The 19,791-nt window shown below is 39.9% G+C and overlaps 1 protein-coding gene across 1 annotated transcript in view; it reads right to left on the bottom strand.

Annotated features, from left to right (window-relative positions):
• The window catches only part of LOC114552916 (calsyntenin-2), a 179,412-nt gene that overhangs the window by 141,057 nt on the left and 18,564 nt on the right, over positions 1–19,791 (bottom strand). Inside the window, exon 4 of the mRNA XM_028574010.1 lies at positions 15,407–15,417. Within this exon, the coding sequence (XP_028429811.1) occupies positions 15,407–15,417 (11 nt within the window). The remainder of the gene's footprint in view (positions 1–15,406; positions 15,418–19,791) is intronic.

Genomic DNA, 19,791 nt, shown 5'->3' with positions numbered 1-19,791 from the left:
TAATCTAAACGGTCGCTGTTAGTTTGGTCAGGACCCCTTTGGTGTCACTTTTAAAACGCTGTGGAAGTTCTGTTGTGAATTCAAACAAAATTAATGGTATTTGGTTAAGTTTAGGCAACAAAAATACTTAGGTTAGGTTTTGGAAAAGATCGTGGTTTGAGTTAAAATGATTATGTTTGTTACGTAACTTACATTTGTGGCGATAGTTAAGAACGTTACAAAAGGAATTTTACGTAAAAAAGTTATCTTATGTAGCCTACTATGACATAAGAAAACGTCAACGTTAACTTTTGGTTTTACACGCGACACAAACACTGGTCTCCCAGGTGAAAATGTTTTTTTTTACCTATCACCATAACCTTCGTGCTTATGTGGACTTTCGGTCTTTATACTACTTCCTACCATGTCGCATCCAAATTTATCCTGCCCATCAGGATTGATGACCTTCCAGTCACAAGCTCCCTTCTTTAACGTGCAGGCCACCACTGTGGCAACAATGATGGTTTATTAATGAAGGTATATTAGGCTAATATATATCAAATCAGCATGTATTCATAATCACATCTAAGCTACTCAGACTCATCCACCTCTGATGTGATTGATATGGTTCTGTTTGCTTTATGACATACTAATGGAGTGATTGAATCATGATGTCCTTAACTAATATCAAATATTGGAATCAGGCATGATCAAGTCATTTTTGGATTGATTGTTGTTCTGCAACATGACACTTAATCCTATCTCATTTCATTGTTCCCCTGTTAACTCAAATTGCCATAGTTATCGGAAATATGCAATCAACAAGTATTACATATAGCAGTGACACAAATTTGTCATAATTATCTGCCAATCCATTAAATAGTGGTTGAAATATTTTAGTATGGACCAAAGTAGTGTTTGACTGACAAAAAAGGGAGATTAATCAGTCAATACTTCTATACTATACTGCATTTGAAAGGCCATCAAGAAATGTCTTGCAGCTGAATGCTTACATACAATAAAGCTCCCTGCTCTCCAAGTAGGTATTTCTTAACATTTCTTTACAGTTAAATACTGTATTTGGTTTGGTTCACGTTATTTAGATGTTTATGAGCAAAAATAGTTGCCCCCATGAAATATTTTTAATGGCAGTTATATGGCTAACTTACAGCAATCCTGCTTTGTGACACAGGGTGGTCCAAACCAGGTTGGTTGCAGTTTCTACTTTATTTAAACTGGAATGTTCCAACAGTAGTTCTTGTTAGGTTTATAAACCCATGTATTCAAACTATAGTGCAAACATTGGTTCCAGCTTAATGCTGTACATTTTCTACCATCAGAAAATGAAATAACATTTAGAAAATTCACACAAAAAACAAGTTTTATGTGGGGATTCCCAGTCAGATAAATTAAGGCCGAATTCTAAGAATAATTGCGGTTGAAAGTCATCAAAACATTGAAATTGATCAAAAAGCTGTAGCGTATTCCCAACCAAAGACTGACTGACATTGTTTATAAAAACTAGTGCGCAGATGAGTAAGAGAGCAGGGAGGAGAAAGAGAGCAGCTGAATCCCAATAACTGAGTGAGAGTGAGGTTAAAAGGGAGAGAGGTTGATTGACTGAGTTTGGAAGAGAGATGGGGGACTACTGTATACGAGCCGGAGAGCGAGAGAGGGATGGTGTAAACAAATCAGGGAGGGAGAGATGCAGGTGGATTGCAGTCTAAGCCATGCGTCTCTCAGTGTGCTCTTATTAGATTAGAGTTTGAAACACAGCGCCACAGGCTGACCTTCTATAACTCCATTTCATTCTACTGGATCAGACCAAATGATTTGATCTGAGCAGAGCTGCCCTGAGAGACAAACCACGCTACTGTTGCAACACTGTCATCATTCAGCACAGATTAAACACCACACATGATGGGGAAATGTCCATGTAGGACAGCCAACAAGATCTTACTGTTACAGCTAGAAATTAACAGTGACCTTTACCTTAAATGTATGTCACTACAATCCAGTGATGTAGTCAAGACCACTTAAACCGAGACCATGTCCTCACCAAGACCAGTGTATCGGGACCGTGACAAGACCAAGACTTTGAGGGGTTGAGTCCGAGTCAAGACCAAGACCATGTCGAGTCCCACACTGCATGCCACGATAAAATGTGGAAAATGATAACCACTCCTCACATTGATTTGAAAAGTCCACATTCCCATAAAACAACACCCACAGAAAACAAATTAAGATTATTCTACATTCAACTCTTTTATTTCCATGAATATATCATGAAAAATGCTTTGGCAGTTGTGGTCTTGAAATAAAATCCTGAGTCCAGTCGAGACAAGACCGAGTAAAGATGCGGTCGATCCAAGATGAGACCAAGACCTTCAAAAAGTGGTCTTGAGACCAAGATCGACCATGAGTATTACAACAGTGGTTCTCAAAGTGGGGTCCGGGGACCCCCAGGGGTCCTTGGAAGGGTTCCAGGGGGGTCCCCAACAAAGGCAAGGCAAGGCAGGCAAGGCAAAAAAACAAAAGGGGAATAATTTCTTTTCACTATAATTTCATCCATAAGTAACACAATGAGAGATTGCATGACTATTTTGCTTATGGGTTGCATTCACTTTCTGTAAGAAGAACAAACAAAGAAGAACAAAACAAAACAAGAAAACAAGAACAAAAATTCTATTAGGTAGGGGACCCTGGGACAATTGGTTTCATTCGATGGGAGTCCGTGGTCTAATTTGTGTCAGTTTAGGGATCCTTGATGTGAATAAGTTTGAGAACCACTGTACTACAACACTGCTACAATCCATAATCCAATTCCAAAATGCATTTATATTTGTTTTTGTATGGTAACATCACAATAAATTATTTGATTAACATATATGACAAATAAAAGCAAAAATACTTCCCGTCAGCTACTATTTAGGTTGAAGGTGCTTGTTGTAGGATTATTTAAGTCAATTGTTATATCTTATTATAATCTATTCTTTTTTTTTTTAGGGCAAAAGTTTGTAAAATGAAGACTACATTTTTCATTTCATCCTTGCTTGTGAAATTCAGTACGGTGCAACATTTAGACTAATAGCGATATACGCTTTTAACGAGTTCCTGAAACGTTATTCAAGCATTAAAACTCTATAAACGCATCAACAGGGACGCAAGTGATTTCTCCAGAACAGCTTCAACTGATCCAATAGGATCCTCTAAAGATTACTCCACCAGCCAATCAATGTGTCTGCAATTTGTGTCGCTCTAAATATAAACCATTGTTCTGAGCACTGACTGAGGCAGTTCATTCATCAATATGAAATTAAGCAGCAGCCACTTAGCATGTGATTACTATCATGAGTTTATTTGTATTGGAATCAATTCATTTGTGTCGTGCGCCGCAATCATGCCTCAAGGCTGCACGTGGGAGTCCCTGGAAAGTGTGTTCGAGGAGTCTTGTCATATTTGAGAGCGAGAGAGAGAGAGAGAGAGAGAAACACAAAGAAGAAAAGACAGAAAGAGAGCACAAACTGTGAAATTACTACCGATTTCTCCTGAGGAAAAGTCACTTATCGCAAATCAAACAGAGTAAATGAAAGGAGCAGTGCAAATCAAATAGCCTATCTTAACCACCTTGGTAATATCCAACAGCTAATAAAACATCCAGTCTGAGACCCCAATTTCACATCCTGTCTTGTACTGCTCTGACACAGGCGGAAGCACTTCAAACTACAATGAGAGGTATCATCATCGCAAATGTATCATCAAAAGTGTATCATTAAGGATGATAAGAGAGCTGTTGGATTTCCACAGTTATCTCTGTTCCTGTCTCTATCGTTGACACTGTCTCTCCTCTCTCTTTATCCCTCTTTTCTCTCACACACATGCACACGCACACGCACACACACACACACACACACACACGCATACTGTACACCTGTGAACACGCATGCCTACATACAACCTTCCTGCTCTCTTTCTCCCCAGAGACCATGTAATATAATTGTGTGCAGCAGTGGATTCCACAGTCATTTCCATCCTAAATGCCAATTTCAGGGTGGGAGCTGTTGAATTCAAGCAGCTTCAGATGTTACATCCTATATGGCAACACCAAAGAATAAGCAGCCCCATTCACCTCACAGCGAGGACAAAAAAAACAACCATTCATACAGTATGCATTTAATGTTCCATACACTGGCACAACCTTGACTTATTTTTATGACTCAGCTTTGCGTTAAATATTATCGAGCTGTGGTTTTGTGAAAAGCTACAGCCATTACTCAGTTGAGGCATTTCATTTGTACTTGTATTGCTCACACAGTCAGTGTAAATGAAAGGCAGTAGGGAGAAAGAGGGAAAAAGGAGCTAAAAATAATAAGGAGCGTTCTTCCTTGTGAAGGCCGAGTTGGCTTGTGTGCACTCGCTATATCCAACAATCATACTATGAATAATGAGCCATACTCTCTAGTGTAAGTTAATTAAACTATGTAATAGCAAGGAAAAGGAACCATTCAGTTTGGAAGCAGGGTAGTGAAAATTCTGCTTTCACGCAGCTCTAGACTAGTGAAACATGGCTGCGCTCCATTTGACATGATGTGTTATACAGAACAAAGACAGGGAAACCCGGAGTGACAGTGACATATGAAGTGGCAGGTATGACATTAAATCTCATATTAGCTTTGAATAAACAGCAGCACATGGATGAGAAGCTATGGTTTTCTTTTGTTTATTAGTCTGTTTGGTTTACTGTTAGTACACGTGGTATTTTGTTGACGGGCCCCACAGAGACATCGTTTTAAGTCGACATAAGCTACATGTGTGCCGGTCGGGTTTTGGAGCATCCAATGCACAAACATGCTCAGAAAACAACTCGATCTCTCTCACAGTTAGACCCACACAGGAAATCCCACCTTACCCTCAACACTAGCAGCTTAATTCATCCCACCAAGAAATAACACACTGATCAGATGTCTAGTGCAAAAACAATAAATATTAGACGGCTGCATTGCATGTAGAGAACACACCCCGTATCAGAAGATAATTTAATTAGTAAAATGAAATCAGCTGCAGGAGAATACCAAAGTAGACATGTACTCTGGTGTGAATTTCACACAGAAACATGCAGATTAGCGGAGCATTGACCATACAGTAACCGTCTGACATGGTTGCTCTGTTCATTAAACCAGGAATTAACAATGTGGTAAGTGGTAATAAAGTGGTAGCCAGACTAAATTCCAGGGCAATGACCAGATCGGATCTAATTGATGATTAAGACCTTACTCATCTTGTCTTGGGGGTTTATTTTTATTCATTGGGTTACAAGTTTAGGTTAAAACCGGGAACACATGGCCTCACAATCAACTTCCAAGTGCAAATGTTTAATTAGGTACACTTGTTTAAGGCTTCATGCATAGAGTTTGAATGACATCTCACAATGTAACAGTTATATTTCTTATTGGTACTGTACGTTACATTTGGCAATTTGAGTTAACAGGGGAACAATGAAATGAGATAGGATTAAGTGTCATGTTGCAGAACAACAATCAATCCAAAAATGACTTGATCATGCCTGATTCCAATATTTGATATTAGTTAAGGACATCATGATTCAATCACTCCATTAATATGTCATAAAGCAAACAGAACCATATCAATCACATCAGAGGTGGATGAGTCTGAGTAGCTTAGATGTGATCATGAATACATGCTGATTTGATATATATTAGCCTAATATACCTTCATTAATAAACCATCATTGTTGCCACAGTGGTGGCCTGCACGTTAAAGAAGGGAGCTTGTGACTGGAAGGTCATCAATCCTGATGGGCAGGATACATTTGGGTGCGACATGGTAGGAAGTAGTATAAAGACCGAAAGTCCACATAAGCACGAAGGTCTTTGTTTCCTGCTGATGTTCTTATTTTGATTTAACATCAACCCTCAAAGAAAGCGACACTTTCCTTAGATCTGACAGAGGTTTCTGGGAGTGGCTACAGCTACCAGAAGCCACCCCCTGGTGCTGCCCCTTCGAATGGCAAATACAGTACAGCCATGTAACTTCCTGTGCCAGCCTGTGATTAACAACATATTCCTGGAGTTTAAACCTGGTAAATAGGTGTTCATGTGACAATTCCTTTTGAGACTTGTATGACAGTATGTCATTCTCTTTTCTGCTTCTCTTCATAGTCGTCAGATTCATCTACCAACCCTTATAGAACTGACTCAGGTTTGCCTTGCACCAGCTCTTAATTATGCTGTTATAGTTTTAGAATGCCAGGGGACTTCCTTTGACACACTGAGCTTCTCTCTCCTCTCTCTTTCCATCTGTGTGTATCCAGCAGTTTTCCTTGGATTAGGGTGGCACCTAAATCATGGTTGCAGCTGTCGCCGTGGTCCTGCTCCCTGCCCTGCTACACCCTGCTACTCTGCAGTGCCCCGCTACGTCCTGCAGTGCCCAACTATGCCCTAATATGTCCTGCTATGCCCTGCAGTGCCCTGCTACAGCATGCACTACTACAACTACTATTTCTAGTCATAGTTCCATTATCTTTATTGTGACTATTATTGCCACTGTTCATCACACCCCCAACCGACACTGTCAGACACCGCCTACCTCTTGGTCTCCTGGGTCTGTCCAACGTTTCTCCCTAAAAGGAAGTTTTCCTCACCACCCAAGGTTTCTCCCTAAAAGGGAGTTTTCCTCACCACCCAAGGTTTCTCCCTAAAAGGAAGTTTTCCTCACCACCCAAGGTTTCTCCCTAAAAGGGAGTTTTTCCTTGCCACTGTCGCACTAAATGCTTGCTCTTGGGGGAATTACTGGAATTGTTGTCTTTGTAAATTATAGAGTGTGGTCTAGACCTACTCTATCTGTAAGGTGTCTTGAGATAACTCTTGTTCAACTACACACTGAATTGAATGTGTACTTCAAATTTGTGCAAAAGACGGCTAAAGGAGCCTTTGAAGGGACAGGCCTTGTCAGCTTGTAATGACATATTCGGTCAAGAAATGCAGACTTGGGAGAATGCAGCCACTGAATTGGAACACAGAAATTGACACACCACTGCATCATTGCTCCAAGGTGAGGACATAAGCTGAAGTAAAAGATAAGGTGACAAAAGTTATGGACGGGGCACCTTTTCCACTGTAAGTCAATCTTAACTAAAAACATTTCTCATTCGACCTTCACATAAACCTTACACACGTCGGAGCCCCAATCCTACAAAAAGTTTTTTCACCTTTTTTTGTATAGCTGGTGTTGCCATGTTGTTACATCACACACAACAGATCACTTAATCATTTTGTTTCAGAAAATGTAATGCTTACTTGTTCATGATGTGTAATCTGCTTTTCATGCTCATCCCAAAATATTGTGAGACTATGTCATAAGCACAAAATGATGAAAGAATAAAACCCTTTGTATGGGCATTCATAAGGCTGGAGATCTATTATTACAAGGGGCAGGGAGTGCTAGATGGCCCTTGGACACAAGGCTTAGAGGACTGACAAATTGAGTCGCTTAATGCCTGCTTTGAGCGATGGCCCGATTTTGTGATCGACAGTCCACTAATGCCTAAGTCACCCTGAGAACAGTAGCTTTGGTTCCCCCACTGACAAGCTGAAAGGCAACAAAAGCCCTCCTAAAAGCCCTTTACTTTTATACCGAGATCTGAACACATATACAGCAACAACATAAAAAAAAGAAGAAAAAGAGTGTTGCCAGAACTAAGGAAGACAAGAAGCTATGCTTTCCCTCTTTTTACTTGACACGGCAAGAGCTAAACATAAATACTAAAGGAAAAAAAATGATCTGAAAGTGAAAAACAGATCTGAAAATGAAAAAAAAAGATTTGAAGGCGTAAAAAAAATAAGTTTTGAATCTGAAAACATGAAATGTGGAACTGAAAACAAATATAAAAGTGAAAAATGAAAATTTATAATTTATAATTTATTCAAAATAATTCCAGAATTTAATCTATATTTTATTCAAACTGAAAGAAAAATTGGTACACTTATTTTAAGTTTGAATACATGGTTTTATTTTTTCCAAGTTTTGACCAAAACTTAAATTTTCAATTTCAAGCTTTATTTTTTCAACTATATATATTTCTTTCAAATTAACAAAACATTTGGCCCTGATTTAGCTCCATAAAATACCTGGGCCACATCATCAGGGATGATTATTGTGACGATGATGACATACAGCGCCAGTGCTGTAAATTGTAAGTGTTCTGAAGAAGTTAAAACATCTCTTTTCAGAGCATACTGTACTCCACTTTATAAAGCTCACCTATGGTGCAGCTACAGTAAAGCAAAGATAAATAAGATAAAGGCGGCATACCATAGATAGTCCTGTTGAAGTGTCCAAGATGGCCCAGTGCTAGCCATTTGTTTGTGACGAGTAATGTTCCCAACTTCCATGCTGTGCTGAGGAATTTTATGTACAGATTCATGTGTCGATTAACATAGCCAAAGAATACAATTTCAACTGCCTTAACCAACCCTGCACTTAGTGATACCAGATATACCTTCCAACTCTGGAAACACTGGAACACGCATCTGTACCGGTTTTAATTATTGTGCATAGCTATTTGTATGTATGTATGAATGTATGTATGAATGTATGTTTTTTATGTTCCCTTTATGTAATATGTGGTAGTCAGTATGTCTGTATGTATTTATGTTTGTGTGTACCCCTCATGTAATATGTTATGTGTACTTTTCTATCTGGACCTTGAGTCTGTAAATAAATGTTTATATATATCTATATATATACACACATTACAAACCCATCCACGCATGGTCACATTCCCTCAAGAGCACACAGTTAAAACTCTGAACTTGCTGCTTCATATCGTGGTTGGGATTTCCCACTCAGCATCCTCTCTAGCTCTCTTTTCTCTTGCCAAGGTCCAACGTACCTCACAGTGTTCAAAACAAAAGTGGTTTTGTTTCAAGTGTAGCGGCAAACTCCACACACGGAGGGTCATGACGTCTATTTTTTGATAATGTAACAATGTTGTTGTTAAAAAAAAAAGAAATGTTGGGCTTTTTTGGCCTTTATTTGATAGAATAGGTGAAGACAGGAAAAGAGGGAGAGAGAGGTGGGACGACATGCAGCAAAGGGCTGCAGGGTGGACTCAAACCAGGGCCACTGCGGTAAGGACTGAGCCTTAGTATATGGGGCGCACGCTCAACCAGGGGTCCGTTTCAGAAAGCAAGTTTAGTGAAAATTCTGAGTTTGTTAACCCTGAGATGAGGGAAACTCTAGGTTTTCTGTTTCAGAAAGAGAGGTAACTTAACCTCAGAGTCAGTTACTATGGTAACTGAGACTGTGAACCTAACCTGGTCGGGGAGCAGGTTTTCTTCGAGAAACCTCGAGTTTCTCTCAGTCTCCTCCCTCTGACACAGCGCTCTTTCATTTTCTCATTCACTCATTCAGTCTGTATCAGGCGCATTTTAGCGCAGTTTGTTATCTGCATGAATAAAAAAACAGGGTTGGTTTATTAACCATGTTAGGTAGACTATAAAACATTTTTTTTCCTCAAAACATGGCATTTCCTTTTGTCGACGACCCCGTTGATGAAGAAGCTATATTAGGTTACTTTGCAGGGTGTTATACGTCGGGGGAGATGCATTTTAATTTCCAGATAACTACCTACTCAAGCGTTATCGTTTTTCTTCCCAGTCTATCAGCCTACATAACCTTATCCGTCCTCATATCACTAACGTCACCCATCGTGGACATGCTCTACATCCCAGCAGATTATTTGTGTCACATAAAATTTTTTTTGCAAACAGCAGTTTTCTTTACAACATTGGTGATGCGGAGCACATTAGAAAAGCCACTGTAGGCTATAAAAAAGCGGCGTCAGAAGAATGTGACTCGCTCTGAAACGTGTTTTTAAACCAGCAAGAGCCATTAAAAAGAAGTTCCACAGGATTGCAGGTGAATGATGAAATAAAAGATTAAGAATTATAATTCTGTTAATGATGGTGCTGCAGCCTCAGAATGGGCTTAGTAGGCCGAGGACTTTTTCTCCCGCAGGATTGCACCTAAATGAAATAGGTTCAATACCATTTCACCAGTAATATTATGCTATACTTATGATTAAATATGATATAGGCTACACTATATTGGAATATACGCATTTACTCTAGCAGCAATTTTCTCCCACGCAAATTGTCTCTCTGTTGCAGCAGCAGCAGCAGCAGCCATGTTGCTTTATTTAACAAAATATATATTCAAACTCGCTGTACGTGCACATGAGTATTTCCGACGACCCGTTTGGTTGTGCTTGTTACCATGGTGAATCATAGTATCATGGCTCTATTCGTGCCTTTTTCTTGTGGTGGTGCACACGCTTGAACCTACTCTGAGTTGACTGAACCAACTCAAACCAAAAACTCAGAGTTTCCAATCTCAGGATAAATCAACTCAGACATCAGGGTTAGACTCAGAATTTGTTAAATCTCCTTCCTGAAACGGTCCCCAGGTGACCTACCAGGGTGCCCTACAATGCTTTAAACTCTTTAATGCGTAATAATGACTTAAAGTTTCCTCTCTCAAATCAAATTTCAAACTTTCTTCTAAGCTCCAAACTCCCTACTGTGAAGCTTGATAAATCATAGATATGCAAATGACGGGTTGACTAAAACAACATTTACTAATAACAGACCCAATGCTTTAAATGATAATTAAAATGTCCAAATAAGCGTGGACTCATATGATAATCCTCTGCTAATGTGTTTACATTCATTTTCCTTTTGTTGTTGTTATTGTTGCAGTTCTTTGCCTTCTTGCATCTGACTCGGCGGATTCAAAGCCTGTCATTGCTCACGCTGACGCCCTTCTATAATCATACCCCCAGATTCTAATTACTATGTCTTGCACAAATTTGTCTGTAGCTAAATGGTGCTTTTCATCCAGAAAATTACCAAAATTCCTTACAGCGTTATTAGTGCTTTAGCACCACTCCCCAGGCGACCTTTCATTCTTCTTTGCTTTATTGTTTTTATCCTCTCTCGCTGCGCATACACATGCTCCTCTGACCATGACAGCTGCGATGCATAGTTGGTGGTTTCCCTATTTCTGTAAAAGGCACAGTCTTTAAGCATGTCTATTTCAATCATCCCGAATAAGAGTGAACATCAAAATGTTTTAGAGGGCAGTGTTATAAATGATGTTCTGTATATAGTGACAAAAGATGAAAGGGTTTTGTCTGTGATTGAGTCCTACAATACAAGTATGTCACAATTCAGTATGTGATTATGACTGTGGTCATCGTAACTGTTGTATCCAAAGTTTTGATCCTACTCTCTTCAACTCCTTTGAGCTCTATATTGCATATTGTATTTATCTGGCCCAAACCCATTTTTCACCTCAAAAGGTTTGTATGGTTGTATGTACTGGATGTATGCTGTTACAACACAATATGATGAGCGGATTGTCAGAATGCAAAGGTTTAAAACTGTGTATTATTAAAGAAAGATCCCTATACATTTTTAGGCTTATGTCTTATTTTGCCAGTGATGTTGACTGTTGGGATGAAGCCTGCCATTTGCCTATTTCACCCGACATTATTTCCCCCTTCCACTAGTGAGTTCACAGAAGTAGCTATAGTGTGAGCGCTATTCACTTTCATGCTGCTTTCCGGTACAGGAAGCTGTGGACCTGGAGTGAGACGGAGGGTGATTCTGAGTGAGACGGAGGTAGCTTCCCAAAGAAAGACAGGCTTTGCGCTGTCAGGCTTCAAGATGAAGTTCTCGTCTGTTTCTGCTTCGAAGAAATGAATTTATAGCTCTCAGCAACTTATTACAATATAGGCTCTGGCTTTTGTTCGATACTATCTAGCGTCTACAATTAGTTTTTGCAAATTGGTGTAGCTAGTTTACTATTTTACATGAAAGCCCTTCCGAATGACGTCCAAAATCTGGCAGTTCAAATAAAGCGTTGCTTGATAGTCTATATGAAAAAAAAGGAAGAATAATTGAATGTTCAAATAGAACAGCCAAACCAGAACTAACTGACAAAACATATATTGTACTGGTCTGACTGTCATCCAAAACACTAAAACCCTTTCATGTAAAATTCAAGTAGATCGACCCACAATGGCATGCATTTTATAATCTACAGTTCACAAGAGGGAAGTTGTTTTATCATTAGCAGCACACTGCAGACACTCCTCTGACTGCTCTCGTCGCCGTTGGTCCAGCTGTGTCTGGGCCTACCAGCTGCTGGCTCAGCTCCAGGATGCCTGTCAAAGGGTCAGCTCAGAGAGACAACCACTCACAGCCTGTAAAACACTGCTGATGGCTGAAACACTTACACTATCCATCATGCAGGTGCAAAGCCTGTACTTATCCCCAAGGGGCATCACACACGCACACGCTGGCGTGCACATGCACGCACAGGAACATGCCCGCATACATGCTTTTCAGCCATCGTTAAGTGGAAGTTATTGATTAAACCTCTAAATTAACACATACTCAGACAGGGAATAAATCAGTGCTGATAAATCACTTTATGCTTTTGGTGGTGGAGGTGTGTGTGTACATACACTATGTGTTTGTAGTGGTTATTGTGTCATTAAGGTTGTAGCAGTCATAGTCGGGCCCTGGGGTGAGCTGAACTAAAAGTGCCCTGGTTGACAGTATAAAACTGCTGCTGATACGTTGACTGTGGGGATCCACTTTGAACTGACAGAGAAATTGAAAGAGCACAAACGACATGGACGGAAGTTCCCGCAGGATATGGATATAAAAACAAAGGAAGAAAATAAAGAATATAAAGTGAAAACCACTTCCAAACCACGAGGACCTACATATTTTTGTTTTGTAGCTAGGACTCATTAACTGGAATCCTTTAACAATCATATGCCTAGTAAAGGTAGGCTGATGATGTATATAATCATATTTGCACAAAAATGAAGAATGAAGCAAAGCCAAAGCCAAAGGTCAGGCAGACAACTCAAGGTGGCTGCTACTCTTACATAAAATACTTGTAACAGAATTTGTCACTGCTCTGTTCATTACTTTGCTCTTCCATGCCGGCTGCTGCACTGCCTACCTGAAAGCTATATGCTGTAACAGCAGCATTTTACTTGCTATCACAGGTTCCGCCACACAAACTTACATACAAAGCATTTCATAAGCCCCATCTCCAACCCAGCATACACCTGTGGGTTCTAAATATCAGTTCCCTGGAGAAATTAATGAGCATCACTTCCCGATCCCTGCTGTGCTTAGGTCAGTTTATTCTTGTGACGAGCTAAGAATGCATTTACACAATAATCCAAGTGAGTTGGCTAAGTGAACTACAAATATTGGCATTACCAAGATACTTTTTGCTTAAGGTCAAAAGTGCTACGATGAGTAAAGACTTGATTTGATCCCATATCTGATATTACCCCTGGTACCATTGAGCAAGGCTCTTATTAACCCAGAACTAAATAAAGTATTTTACATTTACATAAAAAATATGATATTTTACAGGGGTTTAGTAGCCTTGTCGCCAAACGACCGGGCCAATCAGCATTGGTTTTGAGGTGGGTTAAGTCAACCTGGACCCTATTTTCCTATGCTTTTGAGTCTAAGTGACTGATGGGAACAACGATCTTTGATATTGGTCCAGTATTAAGCGAGATCACTGCAGCGGCGAAACAAGCTACAATGTAAGTTAATGGGGCAATTGTCCAGCTTGTATTCACCTTCACAAAGGTGCTCGTTTTGCCACGTGACATTTATTAGGTTAAACAAAACTCTTGATTGCCATGACATTTGGTGACATTAATTCCCTCCACAGGATGAATTGTAATAATTGGTGACCCCCTGACGTTTAATGTAGCACCAACATCTGCTCAAAATATCAGTTTCTCCAGTACTTTGGTTTATGACCAAATACCTGCAAAACTAATTATATTTTCGTACCTCTGCATTAAATGTAATGCTAATTAGCAAAAATTTGCATGCTGGCATTTTAAACTAAAATGATGAACATGGTACCAACTAAACATCAGCTTCACTTTCATCATGAGCATGTTAGCATTTAGCTCAAAACCAGGGCCGGCGATTGATATAGGCGACCTAGGCGATTGCCTAGGGCGTCAAAAGTGTTGGGGGCGCCGTGTCGCCCTTAGGTCTACTTCCCATTAATAATAGAATTAGAACAACAAGCAAAATAAAACGTATTTATTAAACACAATCATCCTAGGGCGCCCCCTCAGCCACACGTTTACTTGTCAACCTTTCATTACGCGACGTTTCCCGTCTCAGGTCAGACTCAAACACACGGAGCTCTGAAGCAGACCTGTGCGTCGCTTAGTGTTCCCTCTCTCTGGAGAAATAGAGACGAGCAGCGACACAGACACCAGGGGCATCGGACCGGGGGTGAAACCGATACTGATTACCAGGGCCCAAGGGGAGATAGGGCCCTTGAAAAGTCTGGAATATATGTTATTTTACCTGGATATTTTTATTTCCTAATAACATTTCATAATGCATATCAGATGAAATGTAAAGTTAGTGTATTGGCTGAATAACTTGGTTGATTGACTGACTATATTTTGTATACAAAAAGGGCTCACCCCCCGCTGCCCCCTTGCTAATGTGCCAAATGGTTTAGTCCACCTGCACGCATTACGTTTCTAGATCAGTTGAGAGCGTCTGGTGGAGCGCAAACTTCTGCTGTAGAAATGTCTTTCCCAAAGAAAGCCAAATCAGGCTACCAAAAAGAAAGGAAAGACAGGAGGAGGAGAGAAAACAGAATGAGGGGAAACAATTGGTAACTGACTTCTTTTCAAAGAAAGGTGAGCACTAACTAGAAAACCAAATCCATGGTGCTAAACTGCTTGAATATCTCCGTGACTGTTAGTGCTAAAAACGGACTGAGACAACCCTTATAAAGAGCAGAACATGCACTTGATCATTTGGTTATACATGTAATCTGAAGTAAAGACTAAATACATAAACACACCATTGTAATAGCCTCATTCAAAACATGTTTAATTTTAAATTAATAGGCTATAATGTCTATAATTAGCAGTAATAGGCTAATCAGTGTCATAGGTAGCTCATCGGTAGATACATATCATGTCAACATTATAGTTATGTCAGATTTAGTAGAAACAGATGTTAACATTGTGGAACACATGGCCCTCAGTGTCATGGTGCTGTCTGTTTTCCCTCTCCCCTCTCCCTTGTTTTTTATCTGTCATGTGCTGAGTGGGTGTGGCGCTCCTGGCTCTCTCCCTCCTCGTCAAGACACCTGTGGCTTCCTGTTCACCTGATTCACATCCAGCAATCACATCTCCTGTTTTAAAACCCCAGCCTTCCAACCAGTCTCTGCCAGATCGTCTGTTCACCCAAGTGGTAACACTCGCTATGGCCAGCCTCAGTGTTTTCAAAGACTGCTTTTCTTTTGTATACCTGTTGCGAACCTTGTTTTGACCTTTTGTGTTTTTGTGTCCAGATTCCCACTACAATCCCTGGAATCCCAGTCTGCCTGTCTGAGCCTTGTTCTTCTCTCAAACCTGCTTCTCACCTGTCTGCCCGCTCTCTGCCCCAGGGGATATCCAGCACCGTCATCACTCATTTTTTGTGTTCAATAAACCTCAATACCTGTTCTGACCTTTTTCTGTGTCTGCGCTTGAATCCAGACAGCCCAGCCTAACACTCAGTTTCAGAAACTGTCCCACCAGGGAGTGGAGTCGCAACAGACCCCTCATCATCCTCTTTGGATTTGAGACAAGGTGAGCTTATATCAAAATTAAAGCAAACCATGTTTAGCCATTTTGACTGAAAGGTGTTAAGTAACACTAACATGTTAGTGTGTTTTATTATATTAGGTTACAATTAGGATAAGAGGTTAACATCAGATGTATCCTTCATAGAGAAAGATGATAGAGAACATCTGATTGAGGATGATGGGAGTGAAGACAGCAGGGAGCTCTGAGCACAGTGTGGAAATGAGAGATGAGGAACTGGAAAGTAGGCAGAGCAGTGCAGACCAGTTTTTGCCAGAGGATCCAGGACTATGGACGCGCTCTGCTGTAGTTTTGTGTTTCCACCTCCGATGTAGAGCAGCGTAGCCAACAGCCACTTCCCTAAACTGTCTTATTCAGAGACCAGCGTCCCAAACAGGGCTCTGAGTCTGTCAGGAGGTCTGAGATCTACCGTATCAGCTGAGATATCATGTAATGCACAGCAGACTATGGTGCAGGTGGATTATTTTCTGAAATATAGTGACTTTATTCTTGTAATAGCTTATTGTATTATCATTTTATTTTTCTCAAAATATCACGACTCCTCCAAACCTCAGAGAACACAGATGAGATATACTGTATTTTGAATGTGCACAAAGTTTTGAACATGAGCAGAAATCTTGCTCAAACACATCTGAAATATTACAGTCCAGGGGTTTATTAATTCATTAAAATGAATGAATGTATCATTCAGGTGAATAATTTTAAAATGCACATTTAAGGAGGTTACTTCCTCAACAAAAGAAGCAAAAGTGGGAAGATTAAATGATGCCTAGGCTACATTTGTTGTGACTCAGATATATTTAGAAAAGTCAATCTACAGGAGAATAAATAGTTAAAAGCAATACAGAATGCCTGAGAGCCTTACTGCAATATATTCCATTATGTTTTTATATTTGGATTGTAATCTATGTTTCCTTTTAGATAAACATTTCCAGTATAATTTGTTTCAGAAAAAGGTAAACAAAAATAAGTGCGCCGTCTAACTTACATGGAAGCTAGAAACTCAAATGAGCATACGTTGCTACTGTATCGCTGACACAACGCTGTGGAGATCTGGCAATGCAAGACTAGTGGTGGGGGGGGGGCAAAACTCAATCTCGCCTAGGGCAACCAAAGGGTTAGAACCGGCCCTGCTCAAAACACTGCTGTGCCACATAGCGCCGCAAGTGGCTGTAAACTCTTTATTGTGTATCAATAATCTATTCTATCTACTGTTCTATGAATCCAGTCTAGTCACTCCTTTGTTAATTAGGCACATGACGAATGAGTCATTCTAACTTAAAAATAAAAATAGTTAAATTAGGATCACAAGCCATACATGTTTTGCTTATGAGTCCTGCTTTGTCTGTTCATGAAATCTCATAAGAAAAGAAAAACGTTTGTGATATCATCCTTAACGAGTTGAAGGGTGAACACCTAAACAAAGCACTATTTGGGTGGTGACAGAACATTAGCAAAGAAACCTGCATGTCTCACTCTATTTTATGACCGGACCGCCCTGTGCTGTTCCTAATTTCTAATTCTGCCTGTCACTGTAACCCTCCTCCTGCTTTTAGCTCCAATGGGAACGAAAAGAGAAGTGAAGAAACTAAATCTTGAGTAGACAATTTAATTATACCCAATCCAGCTTTATTTTATTGCACATGCAGGAATCCAATTACCTTCTTAATTTAATCATCCAAGTTTTTATTAGCCAATTCATATTTTTTTGTGCCAAAGGGTTCTAACCACACTGTTGCCCTGCTGGTCTCTGACAGATCGGGAACTCAACTGACAAGAAAGCATGGGGGCCCTTATTTTTAGGTGGTGAGTTATAAAGGTCAGGTAGAAAATTGTTTTTGGGATAATATATGCCACCAATTTCCATTTCATTTTCATCAGTCTGGTCGACAGTTTTAGGTGCTATTCTATTGATGCAATGTGTTTTTGACATACAGCACGGTGGGCATCACTGTGATCTTTGTCCAAGGTCCAGACGAATAATGACCAGGCTTGAGATTTGAGTTTATTCATTAATTTATCTATCCATCAGATTTTGTTGAATAGCCTGAGAAGAAGAAGCTGTTTTGACTTAAAAGAACAAACATGCATAGCAAAGTATGACTGACCTCTGACGGCTAGGGAAACGATAGGTCTTGGCGCTGTGAGAGTGAAATAGGTTTATCAGAACATATTTCAAGGTAAAAAAATAAAAATAAAAAATAAAGATGTCAGATGTTTATTCAAGAGGTCTCATTGCAGGCCACAGAAATTGCCCAGCTCTGTTGTGGCAATGGAGTGACATTTCCTTTTCATATACTTTGATTTAGGCATAAATAAACCACAGCTGCTTTTATTTATTTTTCTCTTTTTGTCCTGTGGGCATTTAGAAGCTCTGACAATACACATGCAGAACGAGATGTATCTGAATTTGTTCTTCATATACCACATTATGACTAAACATGGCTCATTTTAAAGTGTAAGGTTGGTACAATGTATCTGTCAAGAATTAGCTCAAGCCCAGTACATTGAAATAAAAATATAATAAATACAAATACACATATCCAGCATTGCCAAAAAAGATATGGATCATCTAACAAAACTCCACATTGGTTAACATTTGAAGTGGTCTCTGCTGCTCTAATGGGAGTATGGGAATGAACAGGTGGATTGAATGTATGCAACCATATGTTCTTTCAGGTATAGTAAGAAGAAAGAAAGAGGAATTATAATAGTCTAAAGACTGAGGCAGCAGGCTATAGGAGGGACTACACATGACTTCTTGAAAACATTTGGGTTTGTATGTATGTTTTTTACACATCTTTATACATTCTGGACAAAAAAACAAGGGCAAATGAAGACATGAAGATTTCAAAAGGAAAAAAAATCCATCATGTCAAACTTGAAATTGGAGGGAAACATGAGGGGAAAAAAGAGAGCCATAATCTTACATGCATGTGAGATTAATCTCAAAACAAAAATCCTGACCAAAACACTGCCCCTGTGTGGATCAGGCCTGAAACCAAAATGAGTGCCAGGACATCTGTGATGATTTATGAGAAAAACATACAGCTGTTGTCAGTGCAGTGACAATGGGATGCTCCAGACTCGACCCAGAGCCGCTTTTGTTGATTGCTGCTTTCCTTGGAGCTTTCTCAAGGCTACAGTAAATGAGATATAGGATGAGTGCAGCTGGCAGAGTGCCCCACCGGAACGGCTCCATCCTTTAACACTCTGATTGATCACATTACAGTTAATTAAATATTGGCAAATTGTTCCCATCCAAGGTTGGGCCATTAAAGTTTACACTCAAGCCACATTTATCACTTTCCATGTCTCTTTTATCACTGCTGCTTGTCTCCTTTCCTGTGTGTCAAGTGGATGATGATGAACGCCAAAACCCTTCATTTCTCTCACTTGTACATTTTTATCTTTTTTTTTTTTGGTTCAGCTCCTTATGCTTCCCACTGGTTTTTCATTTCAATGAAGTATGACAGCTCCAATATAGGAGCTTGCTGCAGTGAGTCTTTTACATATTTTGTGGTCTGTGTGTAACCGTCAGTATCTCAAAAGGGATCAGGCAAGGGGAAAATGACAGGGAAAAGCTAGGAGCACGGAAATGACACTATTGGGCAACAGCAGTAGAAAAACACAATTGTGCAGCTGTCAGCTAAGGTGCTACCATAATAAACTACAATAATGCTGATGGGCAGGGATATGTTGCATGTCTGACACACATTTGGTATTAAGATTGCCCTCATATTCACTGACGATAATAGATAATATGAGTAGGTTCCCCCCTATTTACAGCTGACTTGGTCCCTTCCAAAACTCCCTTAGGTCACACATAAGGGTGGTGGAGGAGACCGAGTTAGGAGATAGGGATGGACATGAATTGTTGTCCACTTGGGTATGGCTGCAGAGTGATTCATTACCAATGCATTCAGTTTACAGGCCTAAGGGGAAGTGAAGACAGCATATCAACTCTGATCAGCCACAAGGCACTGCTTGAAAATGAGCCTGTCCTTTTTATTTGGCAAGAGCTAAGAAGTAGAAGAGGATCTGGGCTGTAAAGCCCA

Source organism: Perca flavescens, chromosome 3, assembly GCF_004354835.1.
Source record: "Perca flavescens isolate YP-PL-M2 chromosome 3, PFLA_1.0, whole genome shotgun sequence".
In the NCBI taxonomy this organism is placed as follows: domain Eukaryota; kingdom Metazoa; phylum Chordata; class Actinopteri; order Perciformes; family Percidae; genus Perca; species Perca flavescens.
Note: the sequence above shows the minus strand (reverse complement) of the source record. Positions and strands in the feature narration are given on the sequence as shown.